The sequence below is a fragment of the Schistosoma mansoni genome (genome assembly GCF_000237925.1).
Source record: "Schistosoma mansoni, WGS project CABG00000000 data, chromosome 1 unplaced supercontig 0034, strain Puerto Rico, whole genome shotgun sequence".
In the NCBI taxonomy this organism is placed as follows: domain Eukaryota; kingdom Metazoa; phylum Platyhelminthes; class Trematoda; order Strigeidida; family Schistosomatidae; genus Schistosoma; species Schistosoma mansoni.
The window spans coordinates 2,054,001-2,077,069 of record NW_017385988.1 but is presented as its reverse complement, the minus strand read 5'-3'; the positions used below and the strand labels follow the sequence as shown (position 1 = coordinate 2,077,069).

The following is a 23,069-nucleotide window of genomic DNA, read 5'->3' as shown; positions in this document are numbered from 1 at the left end:
TAAGTCACCTGGTATGACAGGAAGTTAGGATATATTTGTTTTAATTGGTTTTGGGAAGGTTTTGGCGTCATCCAGAAATCCCCTGGTTCTGGGACCTTACTCCCCTCCAGGTAGGGTTTTCATCCAGTCTTTTGAAACAACTTTCGCATTTGAGTTTCATCCTGCAAGCTGATCTAAATACTAAGGTTCTTAACATTTAGGATGAAAATTCACACTATCTTCCATCACCGTAGAAAATGTTGCAATTTTTCTGTTGGGCTTTTCAAATGACATTCAACTTAATTACTCATAACTTTTCACCTTGGCACAGTATTCTCGATGTTTATATACAAATATGTTTTTAAACACAATGGATCGTTTTGATGAACTAATGGCGGTGTTAGTCACGGACAATAATCACTTCTTCACCGTATCTGTATAGTTATGCGTCGCTCTTTGAACCAGCAAGAATTTCGCCATTTATTGATGTAACTAATGAAAAATAACTTGTCACCGATCTTCCAAGGTGTTAAACCTACGATTTTCGTTTCAGTGACCAGGTTGTTGAATTACGTTGTCTTAAGTCACCTTTTCAAAAGGTTCGGTTACTCCGTGTGTTCAAAGTGTCCTCTACGTCAAAGTTAGTTTTAAAAAAAACAGGTGTGTCAATGGTTTAACACAGTATAATAGCTAATTAAGTCGACTTTGAGTAAGCCTCGTTGATTACTCCAGTCACTGAACCGCGTCTCCGTACTTTGTACTCTTCTAACGTCAATCTATTCGTTATAAGGCTTGATCAGTTAAAATGACTTATCATTATCCATTCTTTTAATGTTTCCGCTTCCTGTCAATTGGCCAACGATAAGTGCCGTAGGGTTATGTCGTATCAAAGCATAAAGCCCTGTTGTAATATTAGCAACACGGTAAGATAGAAACGATCTTTGACTTGATATTATTGATTGGTTGGGTTTATACTTTTATTTGGGCAGTGACAGTTGTGAGCTATTTGACCTGGGAATCTCGCCGGAATTTACTCCAATCGCGATTATAGCCAACTGGTCGAGTTGCTCATTACACCTGTAGACAGTATCTGGATAAATAATTAAGCAAGTTCACCCTTGAAACTTTGTTACTCATAAGACATATATGACCAGTTGATGTAACTAGCTTTTGTTATTATGGTTATTATGTTATGTTTCTTAACATCTGGGTTTAAAGTCATAGCTTCAGTTAAAATAAATTTGACTTATGTTAGCCATGCTCGTTCATCTTCTTAACTCTGGTTTGTTCATTCATAGATTCAGAAAGATGACTGCAGATTTGACCGATGAGAGTCTCTTCCCGATTGCTATCCTCATTGATGAGTTAAGAAATGAGGAAATGCAAACTCGTCTGGCTAGCATCAGAAAACTCACTACTATTGCTCTCGCGCTTGGTCCAGAGAGGACAAGAACAGAATTGATACCATTCCTAACCGACACCATATACGACGAGGATGAGGTACTTAGGGAGATGGCCAAACAATTGGCAGACTTTGTTCCATTGGTTGGAGGACCTGAATATGTCCATTGTCTTCTACCACCCTTGGAAGGACTTGCATCTGCTGAAGAAACGGTTGTGCGGGATAAAGCTGTGGAGACGTTGCGAGCACTTGCACCTAGTTTCTCACCCAAGGTTAGTTTTTCCGCTTTGTACTGGATCCACGCTTTGACACTATCTTTAAGTTTTCTTATAACCATTCACCCATTCATGGTTGTGTCGATATCCATCCTAGCTCCATCAACATTTTCCTCAGGGATGCGATCAAGATTTGGGACCCTTAGTCTTATGATATACTCACTACAAGACGTAACTATCCTTTTGGGTATTATAAAAGCTTACAAGTGTGGTACATGTTAGATAAGTTGGATTCAGGTATGGCTGTTAGGACTGTTCCAAGATCGTTATTTTTAAACTCCATGTAGTCACGCATGACTTGTTTATCCGGTTTCTGATAAAATACAACTGTTCAGCGCCTCTCAGTTAAGGTTTGCTCCAACTAAGGATCGTATTGTAACCACCTTTTCATCTTTAGACATTTCGTGACAATGTAGTAATCCAAATCACTAACTTAGAGCAATTGATTACTAGTTGGTTACTTTGTAGCTACTTTTCATCTTAATATCCTTGGCTTACAACTCGATTTGTGCTTGTTATCTAGAACTGCGGCATGTAAAATAGTCGCACTTTAGTAATGACTGGGTTTTCTTGGATATCATGTTCTCAGTTTTTCGTTTACTAAATTGTCTTTTTTCGGGTTTTAACATTTCTCATAACAGAATTCCCTACAAATTCCAGGATATTCATTCTCTACTAAGATTAATATGGGGTTTCTTTTCGGGCTTAGAAATGTATGGAATATCCCCGTAGCATGTCATTGTAGTAAATATCTGGGATTCTCGTTTTTATGCAAATCACGTAATTGTTTCCTCAAATCCCTCCAACATATTGAAGTCTGCAGGCGTTGCTACTCGTATCTACACCAGACTTGATAACGAAATGTGATCAATAATAACTCAAAATTGGTGGTAATTGCATTTATTTTCTATTTACTTAGTAATGAGTTTCGTACCACCCATGACTTTTCATATTTCGATCTTTGTTTTCTTTTTGAACTGAATTCCTGTCTATATTTCTACTGGTTTAGATAACCCCCTTTCGAATATTGATTTCGCTCCGTGCCATCTTTAGCTATGATAACAGACCGATACACGTTCGTGGTAGATCCCACGTTAATAGTATGTCTTACTGCTAGTATCGTCTGTTCAAATATCTTACACTGGACGGTCAGGTAAACCTTTCCCTCTTAAAGTCTAGAGTTTAGTTGTCAGGTGTGTCATAATATATCCTGTATTTCACTGTCTAGATGTTTTGTTAGTTATAAATTGTCCCAAGTTTGTTTGGGGTGCAAAACCACGACTTAATGGTTGGGATTCGAGTGGCCTAACCACTGATCCACCCTTCCATGATGTAACTCATCAAACTAACCTCTAGTTTGGACGTTTCAGTATTATAATTGCCATAGATGAAAGGTATGGTTATCGTTCCTAATGAGTCGCAGTTTTATTCTCTTCGAAAAATAGTATTCTGATTTTCGCTGGGATGAGTATTGAGTAGTATTTTGGGTTGATTTTAAAACTCAGTTGTTCTCCTTGTGACTTAGATGCATTTGATATAGAATAGCAGTAGTATATCATGTAAAACTGCTGCACGTATCCAGGAATACGTCTACCAGCCCTTACATAGTGTAACTTAGACGAATAAACAAATTTGTAACTTTCGTTTTGCTTGAATACATAAACATTTGTACAAGGGGACACGAAATATATTTGCGCCATAATAACAATGAAGCCAGTAGCAGTTATCATTGATTTGTGTAAGGGCTGTGATACTGCCTGGGCGCCTAAACCGAAGCAGGTGGTTTTCTAAAGGGGCTACACCCCAGACCTTTGAGCTGAAGATTTAATCCACAAGGCAGTAGAGTAACTTTAGGAGATGCAGTTCCATGGTAGCCGGTGACGAACAATAGGTTCCTACACCATTTGTTCTCTCAGGATCCTGGATCCCATGTGCACCATTGGTTTGGAATCAGGGTTTTCCAACTTCCCTAGGTGGATCCTCCATATCCATTAACCCTGTTAAAGCACCGAACATTCGCTTTTCGTTCTCTTAATTTCGTAAACATCCCCACTGTTAAATGAGTTACTTAAACTCACGCCAATTGAAAGGACTAATATACCGTTACAGTATATCTCCAAGCATGATGGCGTGATCAAATTGTATGGAGGGAAATTAACTTCCCGTCTGGAGTTTATTCTGAAACTCATATTAAGACGAATAAGTTCGGTTTTTATTTCGTAAACAGTAAATATTCCTCCCTCATCTAGTCAACTTTAATAGAAGTATCACAGCCCACATACAAATCAAGTAAATTGTGTGGCGCATATGTATTCGGTGTCCCTTTGTACCAATATTTATGTTTAAATAAATAAATAGATAAATAACAGCTTGTGCTTTTCGACTCTTATCTTGGTCACGATGGAAGTGTTGTATCTACAAATCGGGATCTCGGTCTTTTAGTTTACAACCATGATGGACCCCATTGCCTTCTAAATAATGAAATGGAATATCTATATATTTTACCTATATAACATGTGTGTAAATCAGGATTTTATACTATACTGCTTTGAACAGATATAATTCTAGTCATTAATGAGAACTCATCTCTTTTTGTTTTTAGGATTTGGAAACTCACTTTCTCCCACTGATTAAGCGTTTGGCGACAGGTGACTGGTTTACTAGCCGCACTTCTGCTTGTGGGCTGTTTAGCGTGATTTATCGACAGTCTTCTACTGCTGTCCGTGCAGAACTGCGTCGCGCCTTCAAACAGCTTTGCACTGACGACACTCCTATGGTCAGACGTGCAGCTGCTAACCGACTCGGGGAACTAGCTCGTTGTTTGGAACTAGATGCGTTACGTTCGGACCTGTTACCGCTATTACCTCCTCTTTCCCAAGTAAGCCTAATATGTCACTGCATTTCCATTAAACCATACGAAATCTAAGAATTCGAGTTTATCTACTGCTGTCCTTCTTAAATGTTTTCTGTTTTAGCAGGATGATCAGGACTCTGTACGATTACTGGGTGTGAATGCGTCAGTAGATTTTGCTGAAGTTCTTCCTACTGAAGATGTCTTAACACACATCATTCCTCTTATACGGGGAGCCGCAGAAGATAAATCTTGGCGAGTCCGTTATCAATTAGCTGACCACATTACTGATCTACAGGCTGCAGTAAAACCCCAACTTGCTGGACAGCACTTGGTAGACGTTTACCAGGTTAGCTTTTTCCATAAATTTAGCGTGATATTCGTACCTTAGTTGTTTCCCCTTATTTCAAAAAAAGATTATATATACAGTTCTGCTTTAACTGTGCCGTCTGTTTTTAGTGATAAAACGTTCGTTCATTATCATTAACTTCATATTCCCATTTGTAAACAGGTCATTAATTTGATTTATTTATTTCATGATAATGCAACACTTCCAAAGCCTTTTAAATGTTGACGTCTGTAAATTTGGAACTCCTTAAATTCTTATTTTATCCCCGACCGTTGTTGCTACCTTGACGCGATGGTCGGGCTTGCCTATCGTAATGAACCAATCGAGCTATACTTGCTGGAACAATCGTTCCTCGAGGTCCTATCATGCCAGAGAGGTTGGTTGAAGAGCTGTAAGAGTAGAAGCAGCAGACCCAAGGTCTGAGGGCGAAGTCGTACTGCTGACTGTACAGAGGTGTGACGGCAGTAAGGTGTTTGCTTCAGACACCCAGAATAACAGCGGTGTTAAGGTCGACCCTAAAAATTTACACCTCGCCTTATCCCACGGATTCCCGTCTCTGGTGGTAAGGTCTCAACAAGTACGGAGCTAACACGAAAATTACTCACAAAAAGGTCGTGCGTGACCGACCTCAAGCAGTTATCCCTTGGGCACTGCGGTCATGCTCTCAGGTCACTAAGCCCACTTCTAATTCAATTTCCTTTCCGGGTACCTTTAGAAAAACCCTTTCACGGTGTGGACAACTGGGAAGTGATGATCACCATCATACTTCTAACAGCACTCAAGATCACTGTATTCATGGTCAGTTTCCCTCTTTAATTCCTATTATTCCTCTTACGCCGATTTCTAACTCTAAACTTCCTCTTCTGACTTGCTCCTCAAGTGTCAACACGGCCAACGATTCTAGTGCGCGAAATACTGTCCCAGGTCTACTGAAACCTCACTCCAAACTACACATTGGAGCCTTCAAAGTACACACCCTATATCAAATCGGCCAGCAGGTCTCCATGGTTGGAACCCTAGAATCTCGTATCATTGATGTATGCTATGTCTCCGAAACACACATACAGAATCCTAGTGTGGTCATTTACTTGACCACTACTACTTCCATGCCCAAATAGGTAGCTTAAACTAAAGAGAAAGACATTTAGGTGGGTATCTTGGTATTTCGGCTCAGCTAACAGATAATGGTGACCATCTGCTGCAACTGGGCTTCAGGATCTCGAGGGAACAAATGGGGTATGGGCTTATTTTAAACAATAGCTACTATGGGACTTCATCACGCGTCGAAGTAGGCTGTTGATGAACGTACTTAATACGTCTTTCAACCGTTTCAATCCATAGAGATTCACTACCTCAATCGTATCTGCTACCTTAATGTGCTGGTCGGGCTTGCCTATCGTGATGACCCAACCGAGCTATATTGGCTGGAACATATGTTCCTATAGGTTCTACAATGCCAGGCAGGTCGATTTGAGAACGGTAAAACTAAAAGCATCTCAAGGTCCGAGGGTGAATTCACACTACTGACTGTAGAGGGGTGTGACGGCAGCTGGGAAGTGATATCAGCCCTCATACCCGTAACAACACATCAGACCAAGTTGGTCACATTCAAATCCTTCCTACACCTAATAACTTGTCTCCACGACTGACCCTTCTCACGTTCCTTTATCACCTCGCACCGCTAGGGCAAACGATTCGAGAACGCGGAACGTTATTCCCGGTCTCCTGAAACCATTCTCTAAACTACGTGTAGGAGCGTTTAACGTCCGAACATTGTGCCAAATAGGACAACAGGCTTCCTTAGCTAGGACTTTAGAATCTCGCACTATCGAAGTGTGCTGCCTCTCCGAAACGCGCATACAAGATCCGAGTAGTGTCATTCATTTGACCTCACCATGTCAAAATAAAGAACTGACCTGATTCACGCCTCGTGTATCTGGAAGCCCTGATGCTGCCTCCCGTGACCTCGCTGGCGTAGATATAGCATTGAGTCCTAGGGCGAAACTAGCTCTTTTGGACTGGGTCCCAGTAGACAGTCGTGTGTGCGCTGTCCGACTAAACGGAACAGTAAGGACTCGGTAACGACTCGTTGCCTCTTCGTCGTATATGCCTACTCTCCCACTGACTGCAGCTCAGATGATGTGAAAAATGAATTTTACAGAAAGCTTTCTGATATTCTCCGAAAAGTTAGGCGCTCTGATGTAGTAATAGTGGCTGATGACTTTAATGCTGAAGTAGGTAAATAAAGCGAAAAGGAAAGATATGTGGGTGGATCTTATGGTGTCGTGGTTCAAAAAACAGATAATGACTACCGTCTGTTGCAGCTATGCTCAGATAATCGCCTGTTTCTAGCAAATACTAACTTTAAGCACAAGAAAAAACATATTTTGAAATGGCGACTTCCGAATTCATCGCAACGTTTGACCCAAGTAGATCACATCGCTATCAGCCACCAATGGAGGGGCTCGATAGAAGAGTGTCGCTCATTCTGGAGCACATGTTTAGATTCAGATCATGCTCTAGTACGAGCACGTATCTGTCTGCGTGTTACTGGACGTAGGAAAGACACTTCAGGGAAACCTCTTAGGGTTCTACTTAATGATAGGCAAGCTAAAAATATATTTCAGGAACAACTGGAAAAACAATTAGGCAGCCATGTAAGTTGTGCCCACCCCAAGGCAGCGTGGAATGACATCCGAAAAGCTGTGGAAACAACAGTGATATCTGCTAGTACGGCAAACCATAGGGTTAGAGAGAAACAATGGATCTCGGCAGCATCTACCACACTGATAGATGCTCGAAAACTCATTTCATCTGGCTCTGAACATAACGAAGAGGGGAGTCAGCTTAAGCGAAGGCTAACATGAAGCCTATGCATTGATCGCGAACAGTGGTGGGTAGCGAAAGCGAGAGAGATGGAAAAGGCAGCGGCAATAGGTAACAGTAGACAGCTATTCAGACTCGTTAAAGAAACCGGTATTAGGAACCCAAGTATCAGTGAAACTATCTCAGATAAAGATGGACATGTCATTCATTCTCAATCCAGGAGATTGGATCGATGGGCAGAACACTTTAGGGACCAGTTCAACTGGCCTTCAGCCACACTTCAGTTACCCACGATCCCCAGTCGTCCTGAATAGCAAATTGATGTAAGTCCTCCAACCCTCTGCGAGGTTGAAAAAGCTATAGGAAATCTAAAGCGAGGGAGAGCAGCAGGCCCTGACAGGTTTACTCCTGAGATTTTTAAGGATGGTGGTCCAGTACTAGCAGCGAGATTGACTGAAGTCTTAGGTAGAATCTGGGAACTGGACGTAATTCCGTCTGACTGGTCCCAATCACTGATTGTGCCAGTCTATAAGAAAGGACAAAAGTCTTCCTGTGACAATCACAGAGGAATCAGTTTGACTAATATAGTGTCTAAAATATTAGCTTCAATAATACTTAGGCGCCTAACCAAAGCTGGTGAAGAGCAGACTAGAGAAAACCAGGCTGGTTTTCGACCTGGACGTGGTTGCATAGACCAGATATTCACTCTACGTCAGGTCTCAGAACATGAACACACATTCATAGTGGTATTTCCCGACCTTAAGGCGGCATTTGACTCTGTTGATCGTGAGGTTCTGTGGCAGTGTTTGTCATTGAAGGGAGTACCAAAGAAGTACATTAACCTTATAGTCTCTCTACTCGAACACAATTGGTCGAGTTAGAGCTTATGGCGAACAGTCATCAGAATTGATTACCTCAAGTGGCGTTCGTCAGGGCTGTCCACTCTCTCCATTCTTGTTTAACTTTGTCGTTGACATGCTTTTAAAGATAACACTTTCTTCATCTAAATCTCCAGGAGTTGAACTTCTACCAGGAGACTCACTTATTGACTTAGGATATGCCGATGACATATTTCTATTCGGTGAACATGCTGACAAGGTGCAGTCTTCTGACTACTATAAGCAACAATGCAGGCATGTTCGGGATGCGATTCTTCCCTCAAAATGCAAAATGTTACTTCAGGATTGGGTTGCATCGACACCCAAACTAATGATTGGGAGTGAATTAGTTGAGCGTGTTGACCGCTTCACTTATCTTAGGAGTCTCATCAGCCCTTGTGGTCTGGTGTGTGACGAAATCTCAGCACGGATACAGATGGCTCGTCTAGCTTTTTCCAACTCGCTTCATTTATGGCGTAGGCGAGATATCTGTCTAGCAACCAAAGGACGGATTTACTGCGCAGCAGTTTGCCGTGTTTTACTTTATGGCAGTGAAACATGGCCGGTAAAAGAAGGGAATATTCGTAGGCTACTAGTATTCGATCATAGGTGTCTTGGAAGCATTGGTCGTATATCCTGGGACCACCGGGTAAGTAATGCAGTTGTTAGGAAACGGGTACTAGGTAATGATGGCAAATCGATTGATGAAGTAGTGAAACTTCATCAGTTGAGATGGATGGGACACGTGTTACGTATGCCCAACCACCGACTGCCCCGACGTGCAATGTTTCATGGTGTAGGAGTAGGTTGGAAGAAAGCTAGGGGCGGCCAGACCAAGACGTGGCACAAATCGATGAAGTCACTGACAAGTGGACTGAGCCATGTTGGTAGGTGTAGACTACCTGGTTGGGATTCGCGAGATGATAGCAACCGATGGTTAGAGACCTTGAATGACATGGCTCAAAATCGTTTGCAATGACGAAGGTGCATCCACTCTTTGTGTTCTCCCAAATTCTGCTCTTCTGAATTGTTCATGTCCCTTTCTTTTTTTCTCTTCCCAAATTTATTTCACTGTATTATACTCCTTCAATAACATCTTCAAACCCTAATCTTTCACATAATGATTATACTCTTACTACTTCTATCATATATATAGGCATCGAGTACGAAGCTAGGAGTTCTTTCAAGATATGCCAGTTTCTCCCAGTTCGGTGTTTTCTGTCTTAATATGCATGAACTTAAGTTAGTGTAGTCTAAAAACAGTGTTTTCGAAAATCTGCTTAAGATTTCAGAATGCTTTGTTTTTTTTGTGTGTATTTTTCTATATAAAAGTGTCATTATAGCTCCAATCCGTTTCTATTCTACTGTGAAAACATAAAATATGATAGGTTTAAACATATTGTTTTTTGTATATTTCGCAAGTTGTAATCTTCTACGCTCGTTATGTAAACGATTTCACAGTCAAACTAATGAATTAAGCTATGATATGTAGCCCTTGAACTAGGTGACGTTGTCACAATCAGAAACTCTGTGGTATGGTGTTTGTTGCTTTAACTAAAAAGTCAATCTTTCCTTGGTTTAATTAAAGCTTTGAAATCGTCAACATATAGGGAAAAAATTTGGTAAATAACAGAAAGATTTTATTAAGTGATTACATGGTTCAGAATCACCGACAATGGCGCTGGTGCACTCACCCTTCATCTTGATTTTAAATTCCAGTATTCCTTCATCCATACCTTTTCATTGTGTTCGCAAACCATATTCTCAATGTTTAGTCTTTTTACCATTACTGCTACATCATTCTGATATGTGGTAGTGAAAGTAAAATATGATTAGTCGTTGAGCGTGGACAAACAGCCACAGCCTACAGTCTATTAAATATTCTATTTCCCTTCCTGTCATTGATTTCTACTCCGGACTCATTAAGTGTGTCTGCTTGTCAGTCAGTCAAGCTTGTAATTTTATTGAATTAAGTATCATCTAGTGTTAGTCTGGTTCTCTATCCTGAGTCGTGAATCCTGGTTCTTATATAACATGGTTAGTCTTATTGACGTATTATCGTAATATACGTGAATGAGATAAAAATATTTTAAACCATCCGTTATATTACATTTCTATCTCTTTTGTTATTTGTATTGCGTCGTGCTAATCAGGTGTGGAAAGTATGGTAACTTGGGCCAACGCACATCTGTTCCAAGCTCTATGTTAATAATCTGTGTATGTAATGATGACAATAATAGCTCATGTTACTACTGCATAGTTTGAGACCAGCTTCTTTTTTGTCAATGAATCACATCTCATTAAATGTAATTCTCATAATGTAGCTTGTTAAGTAGATGTAGGTTTAAGTACTTGGCTTTAAGCCACACACAGCCAATACTAGTCGTCTACCCAAAGCAACGTAGATGAGGTGTTTAGAACTTCAATCCGGTTGTTGGAATTCAAGCGTCAGCGCACTAGCGGTATACTGACTCCTCCAAACTATTATTGTTTAGATGAATAAATACTTTTGGTGAAATACTTTGATCAAAAAATGCACTCGTTTATAATGCAAAGAATTTTGTGTTTCAATCCTAGATTTTGCTCAAAGATCCAGAAGGTGAAGTTCGTGCAGCGGCTGCAGGCAAACTGAAGAAGTTTGCTTCGTCTCTAGCCCCTGATATTCGGGAATCTGTGATTATGAAAACATTGTTACCTATCATTCGGGAAATGGTTGGTGAAACTAATTTGCAGGTAAAAACGGCTCTGGCCGGTGTCATGATGGCTTTAGCTCCGCTGCTTGGCAAAGAGAATACATTAGAACATCTTCTTCCATTGCTGTTGATTCAATTAAAGGACGAAAATCCAGATGTAAGTTTAGATTCGTAGTTTCCTTCTACTTTTGATTACTCGTGGCAAATAAAATACCCTATATATTCCTGTGATATTAATCTGGACACAAAGTGCTAGATTTGGTCGATTTCATTATAAAGTTCTCACTTGTTTTCCACCCATACTCGTACTGAATTTTACTGTACAAATAAACTGTTATCCGGATGATGTAAATTTCGTTGTCAGTCGATTATCAGCAAGAATAAAATTAGGAAACATTTGGAGAGTATCATCTGTGTAACTATAAATTTGTTTAGTAGGTTGATGAAAATAATAGTTATGTGATCATATGTAGATTAAAACAATTAAGAAAAACCCAATAGTCCTACAGTGGTTTTGAAGTCCAGTTTATATTGTTTCAATCTTAATCAGTGAAATATTTACGTTGTGTGTAAATTATAATAGAGCAATTCCAGTGATACTTTTCTACCATACGTCAAAAATCAAAGTAAGCTTATTTTGCACATTCTTTACTCGGTTTCATATGACATAACAGACAAAAATCTTTTTATGGATGGAAAAGTGACCTTGTTGTACTATACAATGAAGAGCTAGGAAAGTCTACAAAAGTTACCAGAATTGTATAATTCTGTTTTTTACATGTAAAAAATCTTAGCATAGGTAACTCATTGTACTAATTGTAATTTTTGAAAGCGTCAAAACATTTTTTACTCTTATAAGCAGTATCTATCTGACCAAGGTGAAGAATATTGATAGAAACTCGTTCTAAACATTTACATCCTTGTCTTTCACACAGTTTCGTTATCTTATTATTTGTGTGGTAAGTGTAGCAAAAGAATGGGTTCTTACTTATCTATTGTTCAATGATTGCTGAATTATATATGATTTTGTTTCTTATAATAACTAATTTATATCTAGTTTTCGAAAATATGTCTCATTTTTTTGTAGGTCCGTTTGAATATTATATCCAATTTAGAGTGTGTAAATCAAATTATGGGAATTACCCAACTTAGTCAAAGTCTACTTCCTGCCATTGTTGAATTGGCCAGTGATACAAAGTGGCGTGTTCGTCTAGCAATAATTGAGTATATGCCACTATTAGCCAGTCAACTTGGTTTGCAATGTTTTAACGAGCGACTCACAAATTTATGCTTGGGTTGGCTAGTAGACGATGTATACGCTGTGCGTGAAGCAGCTGTAACAAATTTACGAAAACTTATGGATCAGTTTGGAGTAGATTGGGCCAGTTCTCAAATCATCCCACGTGTAAGTTAGGCATCCTTAGTATTATTTAATTTTTCTTCAGTCTTCCGTTTAAACGGTCGCGCTCTATTTTCACCTTAGCTGATCAATATTGTCATATCAAACTTGTGTCAATGGGTATTTTGGTGTTTTTCTTCATATTGTTTTACTCAATGGCTTGGCCGATCAAGGCCATTAAATTAACGAAAGTGTTTCATTCACATCACATTTTTTGTAGGTTATATTGTAAAACACGTATTATTTTATCGTTAAACTGATGCTTTTTTGTCTCAGCATTTCTTAAGACATTCTGGATTATGACGATAAACAAAAAAATGCAACAATTTTTTCAGTGTTTCTGTTTGCTGTACAAGCTCCACAACACTAGATTTAACCTTCATTTTTGCTGTTTTATTGTATTCAGTGTCATTCCACATAACATCAACGCAAATACCAGATCTTTGTTTGGATCTTGTTGAAAATTGTAGACTCGTTCTTGTTTTATGACCATTTCGTATTGTCTTCATTTATTATTGGTTGTTTCCTGCGAAAGTTGAATAAAAGGATATCCAATTGCCTCTGAACCCCAATTTTGGTTACAAAACATGGCTGCTCTCCTGATCGTCTGTTTAAAGACCATGGAGGACTGTTTCACTGACTTATCGCTGATTTTCGTTTCTTCACTTTTCATGACTTCCGATTAAGTGGGATATAAGTTCTGTTAAACATTTTCTAGTTTCAAATTTGAGTGTAAATACAATCCCCATTGAGACAATTGGTGAACAGAAGAACAGAGAGGCGAAATTTTTCTCAATGACTTTTTCAGCCAGTCAGTCAGCTACAACGTAGGACCGGGCACATTTATCAGTCGAAGTTGCCATACCTAATTAGCACAACGAGATGAACACCGAATTCATAGAATCAGTAGTAAAAATCAGTTAGTAAAAAAAAACCAACCGAGGTGTATATAATTTATAACGACATGTTACTGCTGAGTAATGGTATTGCACAATAGTATTGTAAGTTCTACAAGTTATTGAAAATAAACCCCTTTATCAACTAAATGATAGACAAAATAGAATGTGGTAATTGTAATAATCAAAGTAATTACTTGTGGAATTCGGAAACAATTAAGTGATCGTCAGCACAATTACGTACCTACCAACTCACTCACTTACTTACTTGCCAGGTACACCAATATCGAAAAAGATTCCAAAGGGTTCTCCTACCCACACTGTCAAATGCTTTCTCATAATCAAGGAAGTTGAATTGTAGTGAAGAATTCCATTCAATCGACTATTCAACAATGATCCGTAGTGTCGCCATCTGGTCTATGCACTATCAATCCTTATGGAATCCAGCCAGTTGCTTTCGAAGTTGGGCGTCCATTTGGCTCATTAACAATACGTTGAAAAATTTTCGTGGTACTGATAGTAGTGTGACATCTTTGTAGTTCTCAAACTTGCTCAGATCTCTTTTCTTTGGTATATTGATGAGGTGTCTTTCTTTCCAATCTGTTGGCACTTGTTCTTCCTCTCAAATCTTCCTGAATAGGGCGCGGAGCATGTTTGTGGTTACTTCTGTGTCTAACTTCAGCTGGCGTATTGTCAGGTCCTGCTGCTTTCCCACTCGTGGTTTGTCTGATGCCCATTCTGATTTCTTCGATCGTTAGTGGAGTAGCATCTATAGGAAGTTCTGTGTGTGCTGCTTCGATGTCTAGTGGGTTCAGTGCTCTACCCACCAGTGCCGCTGCTCTTAAACCTCAGTGATTTGCTTACCTTCTTTGTCCTTGACTGGCTTACAATATTTCCCTTATAGTTTCTTCATTGTGTCATATAGTTGTTTCATATTTCCTTCTCTTGAATCATTTTCCGCTGTCATTACTAGATCTTCCACTCGCTTCCGCTTATCAGCTCTAATGCTCTTCTTTATTCGTTTGTTCGCTTCTGTGTATTCGGCCTGTACTTTGGCTTTCCTCTTGTTCAGCTGTTATTAATTGCTGTCCTCTTGTTTTTTCATTCTCGAATCCTGCGCAGGGTGTCGATAGGGATTCATTCCTTATAATGGTGCTTCTTGCTGCTCAGAACTTCATGGAATGTTGAGGTTATTGTCTCTTTAATCCCTTTACAGTTGTTTTCCATAATAGTTTCTACTTCTTTAAGTGGATCTTGCGAGACTTGGAACCTGTTACTGAGAGCTATCTTGAATTCGTTAAATTTGACAATATCTTGAAGAAAGGCTTTATTCAACGCCTGTAATACTGTTTTTTTTCACTTGTTCAGTGCTTCTTTAGCCCTTTTCACTTTAGCCACAAGCAGGTGGTTATCTTAAGTCAGATAGAAATCGTTTGTGTTTTTAACCTAAGACGTACTACATTTCTGATGCTTCAAGCAAAATAAACTGACGAACACTGAGGAATAATTATTATCGCAACTTCCACCCGAAGTTGTGATAATCATTTATTTCACTTGTAGCACGTTCAAGTTGCTGACTGTATGTGATCCATCTCTTATTTTAGTTGTGATCATGAAAAGTCACTAACAGCTGTCACTATACCACAATTCAGGTTGGCTGAATAAATGGTTATTTTTATGTCTCAGACATGGTCTTACAATCTCGTAGATACTTTGAGTTTATCGTCTTGAACTCAATAGTCATAATAGGCATCTAACTACTTGATGAACGATGCTTAAATTAGATGCAAAATTCAGGGTAAAAAGAGTATTTTAAGAGATATTATTATGTGATCGCACCAGCTGACATGTCTGGAATACGTATTATGAATTATGATTCACCACCTATTCACAAATATGTTATCTGAAGCAGGAAGATTAAATTAGCTAAACCTTATGGTAGTCAAACCCTAGACGAAGCATAAAGAATAATAACAATGGTACAAATGTATTCATTTTTTACCTCGTGATTCTTGGACATTCTCATAATCGATATTTGTTTCGCTTTCGCAACATGTAGTGAACGAGAAATTAGGTGGTTAAAACCAACTTATAGTTCTATGCAAAACTACAGAGTGCTTTCGTAAAATATGAAAACTATACATTAAATACATCGTTTGCACATCTTCCTTCAGTTGTCCCGTACGTGCTTCATGATTCTTCCGTGGTTATTACAATTGCTCTTTATTTCTCTTCTTCTGCTGTCAGGCATTCCACTCCCGACTGCTGTTACATACTACTTATATCTGTCAGGAAAAGTAGTATACAGCACATATAACATACTGTTTACTTTAAAAATATCTTAATTTTATTGATAGTAGAAAATGTCACAAATTGAGGTCATGATTTTTATACAAACGTTTATACTAATGTCTCTGTTTGTCACTTTATGATATCTAGTACGTTGATCATCTGTGGAATTTAAAAACCTATGCACATAAGATTTTTAGCTGTTAGTATAATTACGTTATAATCAGATCATGTCCCCCTCGAAAGGCAATTTGGGATGGAATTTAAAATATGTTGAACACATAAACAGCCAAAATCGTCGTTCATGCCCTAATCTCAGCCTATCACACTACTTACTTAATTAATTGCGCCTGTCACTCCCAATAGAATATAGGCCACCGACCAGCATTCTCCAACCCAATCTGTCCTGGGCCTTTCTTTCTAATTCTACACAACTTTTGTTCATTCATTTTGTCAGCGACACCATCCCGTAGAAAACTAACTCGCTAGAAAAACGCTAACCAGAAAAAATTATTCATTGTGTAACAATCGATTGAATGGAATTCATCTCTACATCAACTTCACTGACTATGAGAAAGCATCTGATAGTGTGGACAGGACAACACTATGGAGGCTTCTTCGACACTACGGCGTGTCTGAGAAGATAGTCAATATCACACGGAATTCCTACGATGGATTAAACTGCAAAATAGTGCATGGAGGACAACTCACCGACTCGTTTGAGGTAAAGACCGGTGTCAAACAAGGTTGCTTACTCTCACCCTTTCTCTTTCTCCTGGTGATCGACTGGATCATGAAGACGTCAACATCTAGAGGGAAGCACGGGATACAATGGACAGCTAGAATGCAGCTGGACGATTTAGACTTCGCAGATGATCTGGCTCTTCTATCACACAAGCAACAACAAGTGCAGGAGAAGGCGACCAGTGTAGCAGCAGCCTCAGAAGCAGTAGGTCTCAATATGCACGAAGGGAAAAGCAAGGCTCTCCGATACAGTACAGCATTCACCAATCGAATCACACTTAACGGAGAAGCTTTGGAGGATGTAAAAACCTTTACACATCTGGACAGCTTCAACGATGAACACGGTGGATCTGATGCAGATGTGAAGGTGAGGATCGGCAAAGTAAGAGCAGCATATTTACAACTGAAGAACATCTGGAACTCGAAACAATTGTCAACCAACACCAAGATCAGAATTTTCAATACAAATGTCAGGACCGTTCTACAACATGGGGCGGAAGCCTGGAGAACTACGAAAGCCACCATCCAGAAGATACAGATGTTTATTAACAGTTGTCTATGCAAAATACTTCGGAACCGTTGGCCAGACACTATCAGCAACAACCTACTGTGGGAGAGAACAAACCAGATTGCAGCGGAGAAAGAAATCAGGAAGAAGTGCTGTAAGTGGATATGACACACACTGAGGAAAGCAGCCAACTGCGTCACAAGGCAAGCCCTCACATGGAATCCTGAAGGCCAAGGGAAAAGAGGAAGACCAAAGAACACATGAGACCGAGAAATAAAGACAGACATGAGAAGAATGAACAAAAGATGGATAGAATTAGAAAGGAAGGCCCAGGACAGATTGGGTTGGAGAATGCTGGTGAAATTTAGTTGTCATCGGTGATCTGACGTCTGGATTTCACGAAATGCGTAATGTCTATGATCCACTATTTCCAGGTGATCGTAGATCTTAAATATAAAGGTGAATATTCGTTTTCGTGAGGATGTGAATCGTTTTTATCTTTTCAGATTGTATAAAACCATAACATCCTCTAGAACAATCCTTAGAATGTCGATGATAATTCGTGATGCACTTCTATGCAATTAACAGTAAAGTCTGATCACCAGATCCTAATCTTAAAATTGTTCAGTCATCATGGATAGTCTGATTCGACGTCAAGAAAGTCCGTTTTCGTTTGCCACGAAAACACGAAAAACCAACATTCTCCTTTGATTCACAATTTTTTCTCAGAAGTTCTGTTTGTCGTCATTGCTTGACCTTATTGAAATTTAGTTTGCACGTCGCCTTCAGTAATAGTCAAGTGATTTCTAACATTGTAGAGTTTTCGTCACTCAATTTTACAGGAAAGTTAATTTATGTACTCACTTAAATACCATGGTTTTGGCTAGTAGTGAGGACCCTTTCTTTTACGGTAATATTCTTTCATTATAGTGAAAAGTTGGAGGACGACGGGATTTCGAATTTATTTCTGCTAGTATAGCTTTATATTTTATGATCAAGTTCATTCCACTTCACATTCTGCATTCTTAATGTTACCCCACCTCCATCCATAAGCTGTTGACGCATTATTTAAAACCCATAATTTGGTTACATTTTGATATATTCTTCTCCACACATAGGTCCAGGTACTATCCATTGGTTGAATTTTTCAACTAATAGCCGTTTTACTTGTCAGTTAACATGTTAAGGAAAACCCTTGCCTTGCTTTACTTTTCTATGTAGCAAATTAAATGTTTTACGTAAATAATTGTAATCATATTGATTATAAGCTAAATATATAAAATGATTATTTTGGTAGATGGATTCTCTATATAACAAGAACGTATAGTTCATAACATTAATCGTATGATCACACTATAACTGCTTCGTCCATGTTTTACCAAGAATTTCATTTACACCCTCAAAGGGTAAATATAAACTCTTGCTTGTAAAGCCTTATTCGAGCAGTTTTTAAGTTATTAGTGATTAGCTTCTTTTGTAATGTTTCATTCACTAATTCTTTCACATATTCCTAAGGAATATTTATCTGCTCTGTCTGCTTCAAGAGGACTAGACTGCAAATGACGTAGAGAATTGAGCAGAACAAATTTATTGTTATGTCAAGGTCAAACGAGTTTCAAGCTTCTGTTAAATCCATATGTTTTCATATTGCCGTGTTTTGCATACAGTCTATGGTCATTGGGATTTTACTACGAACTGAAATCTCCAATCCAAGGAATTATTGTTTACCTGTTTGTGATTTGCCTACATATACACTGGTGTGAGTTTTCGACATACTTACTGTCTTATAGTCTTTTAACTCTCATAGTTAATCTTATTTTATTGTTTGAAAAATGTTCATTCCACACACATGAAGCTTTAGTACCAACGCTATTTCTAAAAGCACTGGTAATTAAATAAGCAACTAAATTAAATATAGGCATTTAAATAGTGGTTCGGTGACATTTGGCAGGTTTCACTGTAGTCAATTATTACCTATAAACTGCTAATTTAGTTTTGGTCATTTCAGTTTTCTAGACCAAGATTATTTTACTGCCTTCCTAAACCGAAAGTTTTCGATACAGTTGTCTGAACTCCTACTTCATGGCGTTACAGTTTTCGTGTTAATGTCAAATGATGTTTGTTATTGACGTATTTGAATTCAGAGACCAGAACATCTCTTTAGCTCTTCAGAAATAAATTATCGTCTCTGTCAGTTGATAAGTGTTTAACTGTAACAAATCATTTGGTTTTGGAGGTTATTCTATTCATAGTTTACTTTAATTGTTTTGATTTTATTCCATGTATGCCACCATAGTGTCATCTTATTTGTTAAAGAACCACTACATGAAATACTGACTAACATGAAGATTCGCGTAATTCAAATATCTGGGAAAATTTACGAGTCTACGGAAAGCTTAGCTTATCAATTCATAAAAACACACTACAAGTAAATTCACATAAACTGCATTAAACTTTTTCACGGTTATTTTTAATATTATGATGCCAAGCAGTTAAATATTTGCCAATTATACGTTACTTTCTAAAAAAATTTACAGCTCATACAACTCTCTTACGATCCCAATTATCTTCGTCGAATGATTTGTTTGGCATCCCTTCACCAACTAGGTGAAGCTCAGTCTTGTCGATCGGAGTTATTGCAGAAACATTTACTTCCTACGATAGTTCAACTGGGTCAAGATCCTGTACCAAATGTTCGTTTTAAAGTAAGAATGGTATTCAGTATTTAAGTGTTAATATAAGCATAACTAAGCTGTCTTTGATGTTTATATCCATTTCTGTTTTTATGCAGGAGAACGTAGGTAGAGACTAAGCTGTAATTATCATTGTCTAATCGAGGTCACTATTATCAAGTTTGTCTAAAAATTCAAGCCTTGGGCCATGGTATACGTCATACCTTTTTATCAATATCAGATATGTAGTATCTTATGCTGGCTGAACGCATAACATGAAACCTTGTATATGAGATCTTAATGATGATAACCGCAATATGTGGTTTTAATAATGATATAATTTTCGAATGCCTTTTCTGCACATTTTAGGTTGGTCAAATTTTGGGCAAAATTGGTCATCTTCTGGATGCATCAACTATACAGACATTTGTTAAACCAACTTTAGAAAAACTGGGCTCTGATGCAGATCCAGATGTTGTTTATTATGCCAAAGAATCCAGCGAATTACTTCATCTTTCAGGAAGATGAAAGTCATATCAAGAAGCCATACGCGTTTTATTCTATACACAGGATAATTATGATATTTAAATACATGTAAATTGACAGCATATATGGCACCTCCCTTTCAGAATAGTGATGCTCTATTAATAAAGTACATGTGGGTTTGTGTGTTTGTGGTTCTTGTTCGATTGTGTCTGTGTATGTGCCTTAACGTAAACTAGTTGCATCTGTTCGTATTAGTTATTAAATTATGTTTTCATTACTATTTTATTGAAGAAAACGATGAAGGGAGTGCATGTCGTCGTTTAACTTATTTCTTGTCAACTGCATGAAAGTAGCTTGCTTTCAGAAAGCAAAACTCAAATATTTGTGATTCGTCTTTTCTTTTTCATTTAATAAAACGTCGGAATACAATATCGTAACGAATTATGAATATTAGTCGTTTGCTTGGCGCGAGTTCCTTGTACAATGACGCAAAATAAAAATATGCACTATGTAGAAGTGTGCTGCTGATTATAGCTGATCAAATCATTAAAATTTAGATTTGTAAAAGTATGTCTGCTACTACTGTTTTACCATCGAAGGCAATTCTGAAAGACTACCTGTCAGTTCACATAATTAAGAACCCAAAGTACTGGTAACTGACCATAAGTGTGAAACCATATACTGCATAAAACGTAAAATGAATTCATAGTTATGGATGAATCGCATAGTTTGTTCATAAAGGTATATTCATCATTGCTACTATTTCGCCTTCAGTAACTTCCTGGATTCTGAACCCTTCAACGCTAAATACTCATATCTTACGTGATTTGTAACTTGAATACAACTACAATAATTTGTCATCGTTGTCCGATAAAATTACTGTTTGGTAATTTATGTAGAATCTTTGTTCAAATTAATACAACACTATGAAAGTAGCTTGATCAAGTTTCTGATGACTTATGAATGAGCAATAATATGATAAATAATTAAATAAAATAACGAAAGACATTAAAATCTCTATGAAAATACACCAGCAATCCATTATCAATTGAATTATTTTGGGAATATACTTCTGTCACCAAATAGTGTGAGTGTCCATAGCAAAGATCGTATTTTATGATTTTCTAGAAACTTACAGTTACTACTTTGAAGTATGTTTAGAGCATGGAGAAATTAAGCGAACGTCGCTCGTTCACATCCAGTAAAATAAAATTATCTGTAATTCATTTCTCTAAATATAAATTTATGACAAACATGTATTATCCATGATGACACTTTTTTCGATACTTAATCTTTTCTTACTGATACCGATAATGGTACTGTTACTAATAATCAAATTGCTTAGATATTAGCTGAAACACTAAAACGTTTACCATGATATGGGTGCAAAACATGGATTTAAAATTTCCTAAAGACAGTGATAAAATTGTTGATTGAAAATAGGTTTCACTAAGTATATGCTGACATCTTAAAAATGTCCAGCACATATTGGAGTTAATACGTCAATTATGTTGGAGTTCGTTCCCAGATTCTCAGCAGTAATATCGATTACCTGAATATTTCCATAATCCAGTACTAAATGAAGTTACGGAAACGGAAATTTTTGTATCCTGAAATTACCTACCTGTAGGCATTATCTTCACCTGGTTGTGTAAAATAACTTGACACTAATAGGGTGAATTCCCCAGCCTGTTAACAATACATTTTCCATATATTTTACCGGTCAACTGGAAGTGTTTTTAGTTGTTAGGCATAGTTTTTTACATATAGATTCCTACTCATCTTTAATTGCTTCGTTTCTTTGAAAGTAGTGGCCTGTATATATTTATTTATTCAAACACATAAATATTAGTACAAGCAAGCACCAGATAAATATGCGCCTCACAAATCTCGTTTAATTTGTGTGAGGTCTGTGATACTGCCCAGGTGCCCAGACTGAGGCAGGTGGTTTTCTTAGGAGGCCACACCTGGAGCCTTTGACCTAAAGGTCTAGTCCACAAGGCAGTGGAGCATCTTAAGGAGATGCAGTCCCATGGTAGCCAGTGACCAACGATTGGTTCATACGCCATTTGTTCCTTCAGGATACTGGAGCCCATGTGCACCATTGGTTTGGAATCAGGATTTTCCAACTCGCCTAGGTGGATTCGCCGTGTCCACCAACCCGATTAAAGCGCCGGACATTCGCTTTTCGTCCTCTCAATTTCGTAAACCACACGCCCGCCACGAGAAGGCAGTGAGTAGGACTTCCCTGGCAGAAGCTCTATATTCGCGTGGCCATGTGAGAGCATTTCGAGAGGGAGAGCGGACTCTCGGCCGTACCAGGGCATTTGGGGGCTTTTAAAGCCGACGACACCCGGTATTCCCAGCCGGTCACCTATGCAAGTACTGACCGGGCCCAACGTTGCTTAACTGCGATGATCGGACGAGAACCGGTGCTTTCAACGTGGTATGCTCGCCGGCCTGTACATATACTAATATGTTAGATTTACAATCGATGCACACAAAATTTTCTAATCTCAGGTCTTGGTTTATTTTGTATTAGTGAGTATAGGTTAATCAACTATTTTTCAATCGCGAATTTCGGCTGGTAAAGTATATTTAGTAAACTATTCATTTAAGTACTGTTTCCTATAGGTCAGATGCTATCTGATATTCCTGTGGCCCAATCTGATATAAGTTAATACTTGGAGTAATCACATTTGTTGTCCATCAGTGCTGTTCAATACAGTCCGTTACGTATCATATTTCTTCACTCAGTTATGTCGGCTGGTTTAACTCTATCTTACTAATGTTAAGTGTCGGTTCTGCCAATGCGACATGCA

The 23,069-nt window shown here is 38.3% G+C and overlaps 1 protein-coding gene across 1 annotated transcript; it reads left to right on the top strand.

The window, feature by feature from the left end:
* Positions 1-1,287: 1,287 nt before the first annotated feature.
* Smp_172280 (serine/threonine protein phosphatase 2a regulatory subunit A, putative) lies at positions 1,288-20,677 on the top strand (the record flags this gene model as incomplete). The annotated part of the gene is made up of 7 exons (XM_018791908.1): positions 1,288-1,653; positions 4,259-4,534; positions 4,632-4,856; positions 11,138-11,410; positions 12,341-12,658; positions 19,627-19,794; positions 20,131-20,677. 7 exons carry the CDS (start codon positions 1,288-1,290, stop codon positions 20,287-20,289), a joined length of 1,785 nt encoding a protein of 594 aa, XP_018645012.1. The 3' UTR covers positions 20,290-20,677.
* Between the last annotated feature and the right edge of the window lie 2,392 nt (positions 20,678-23,069).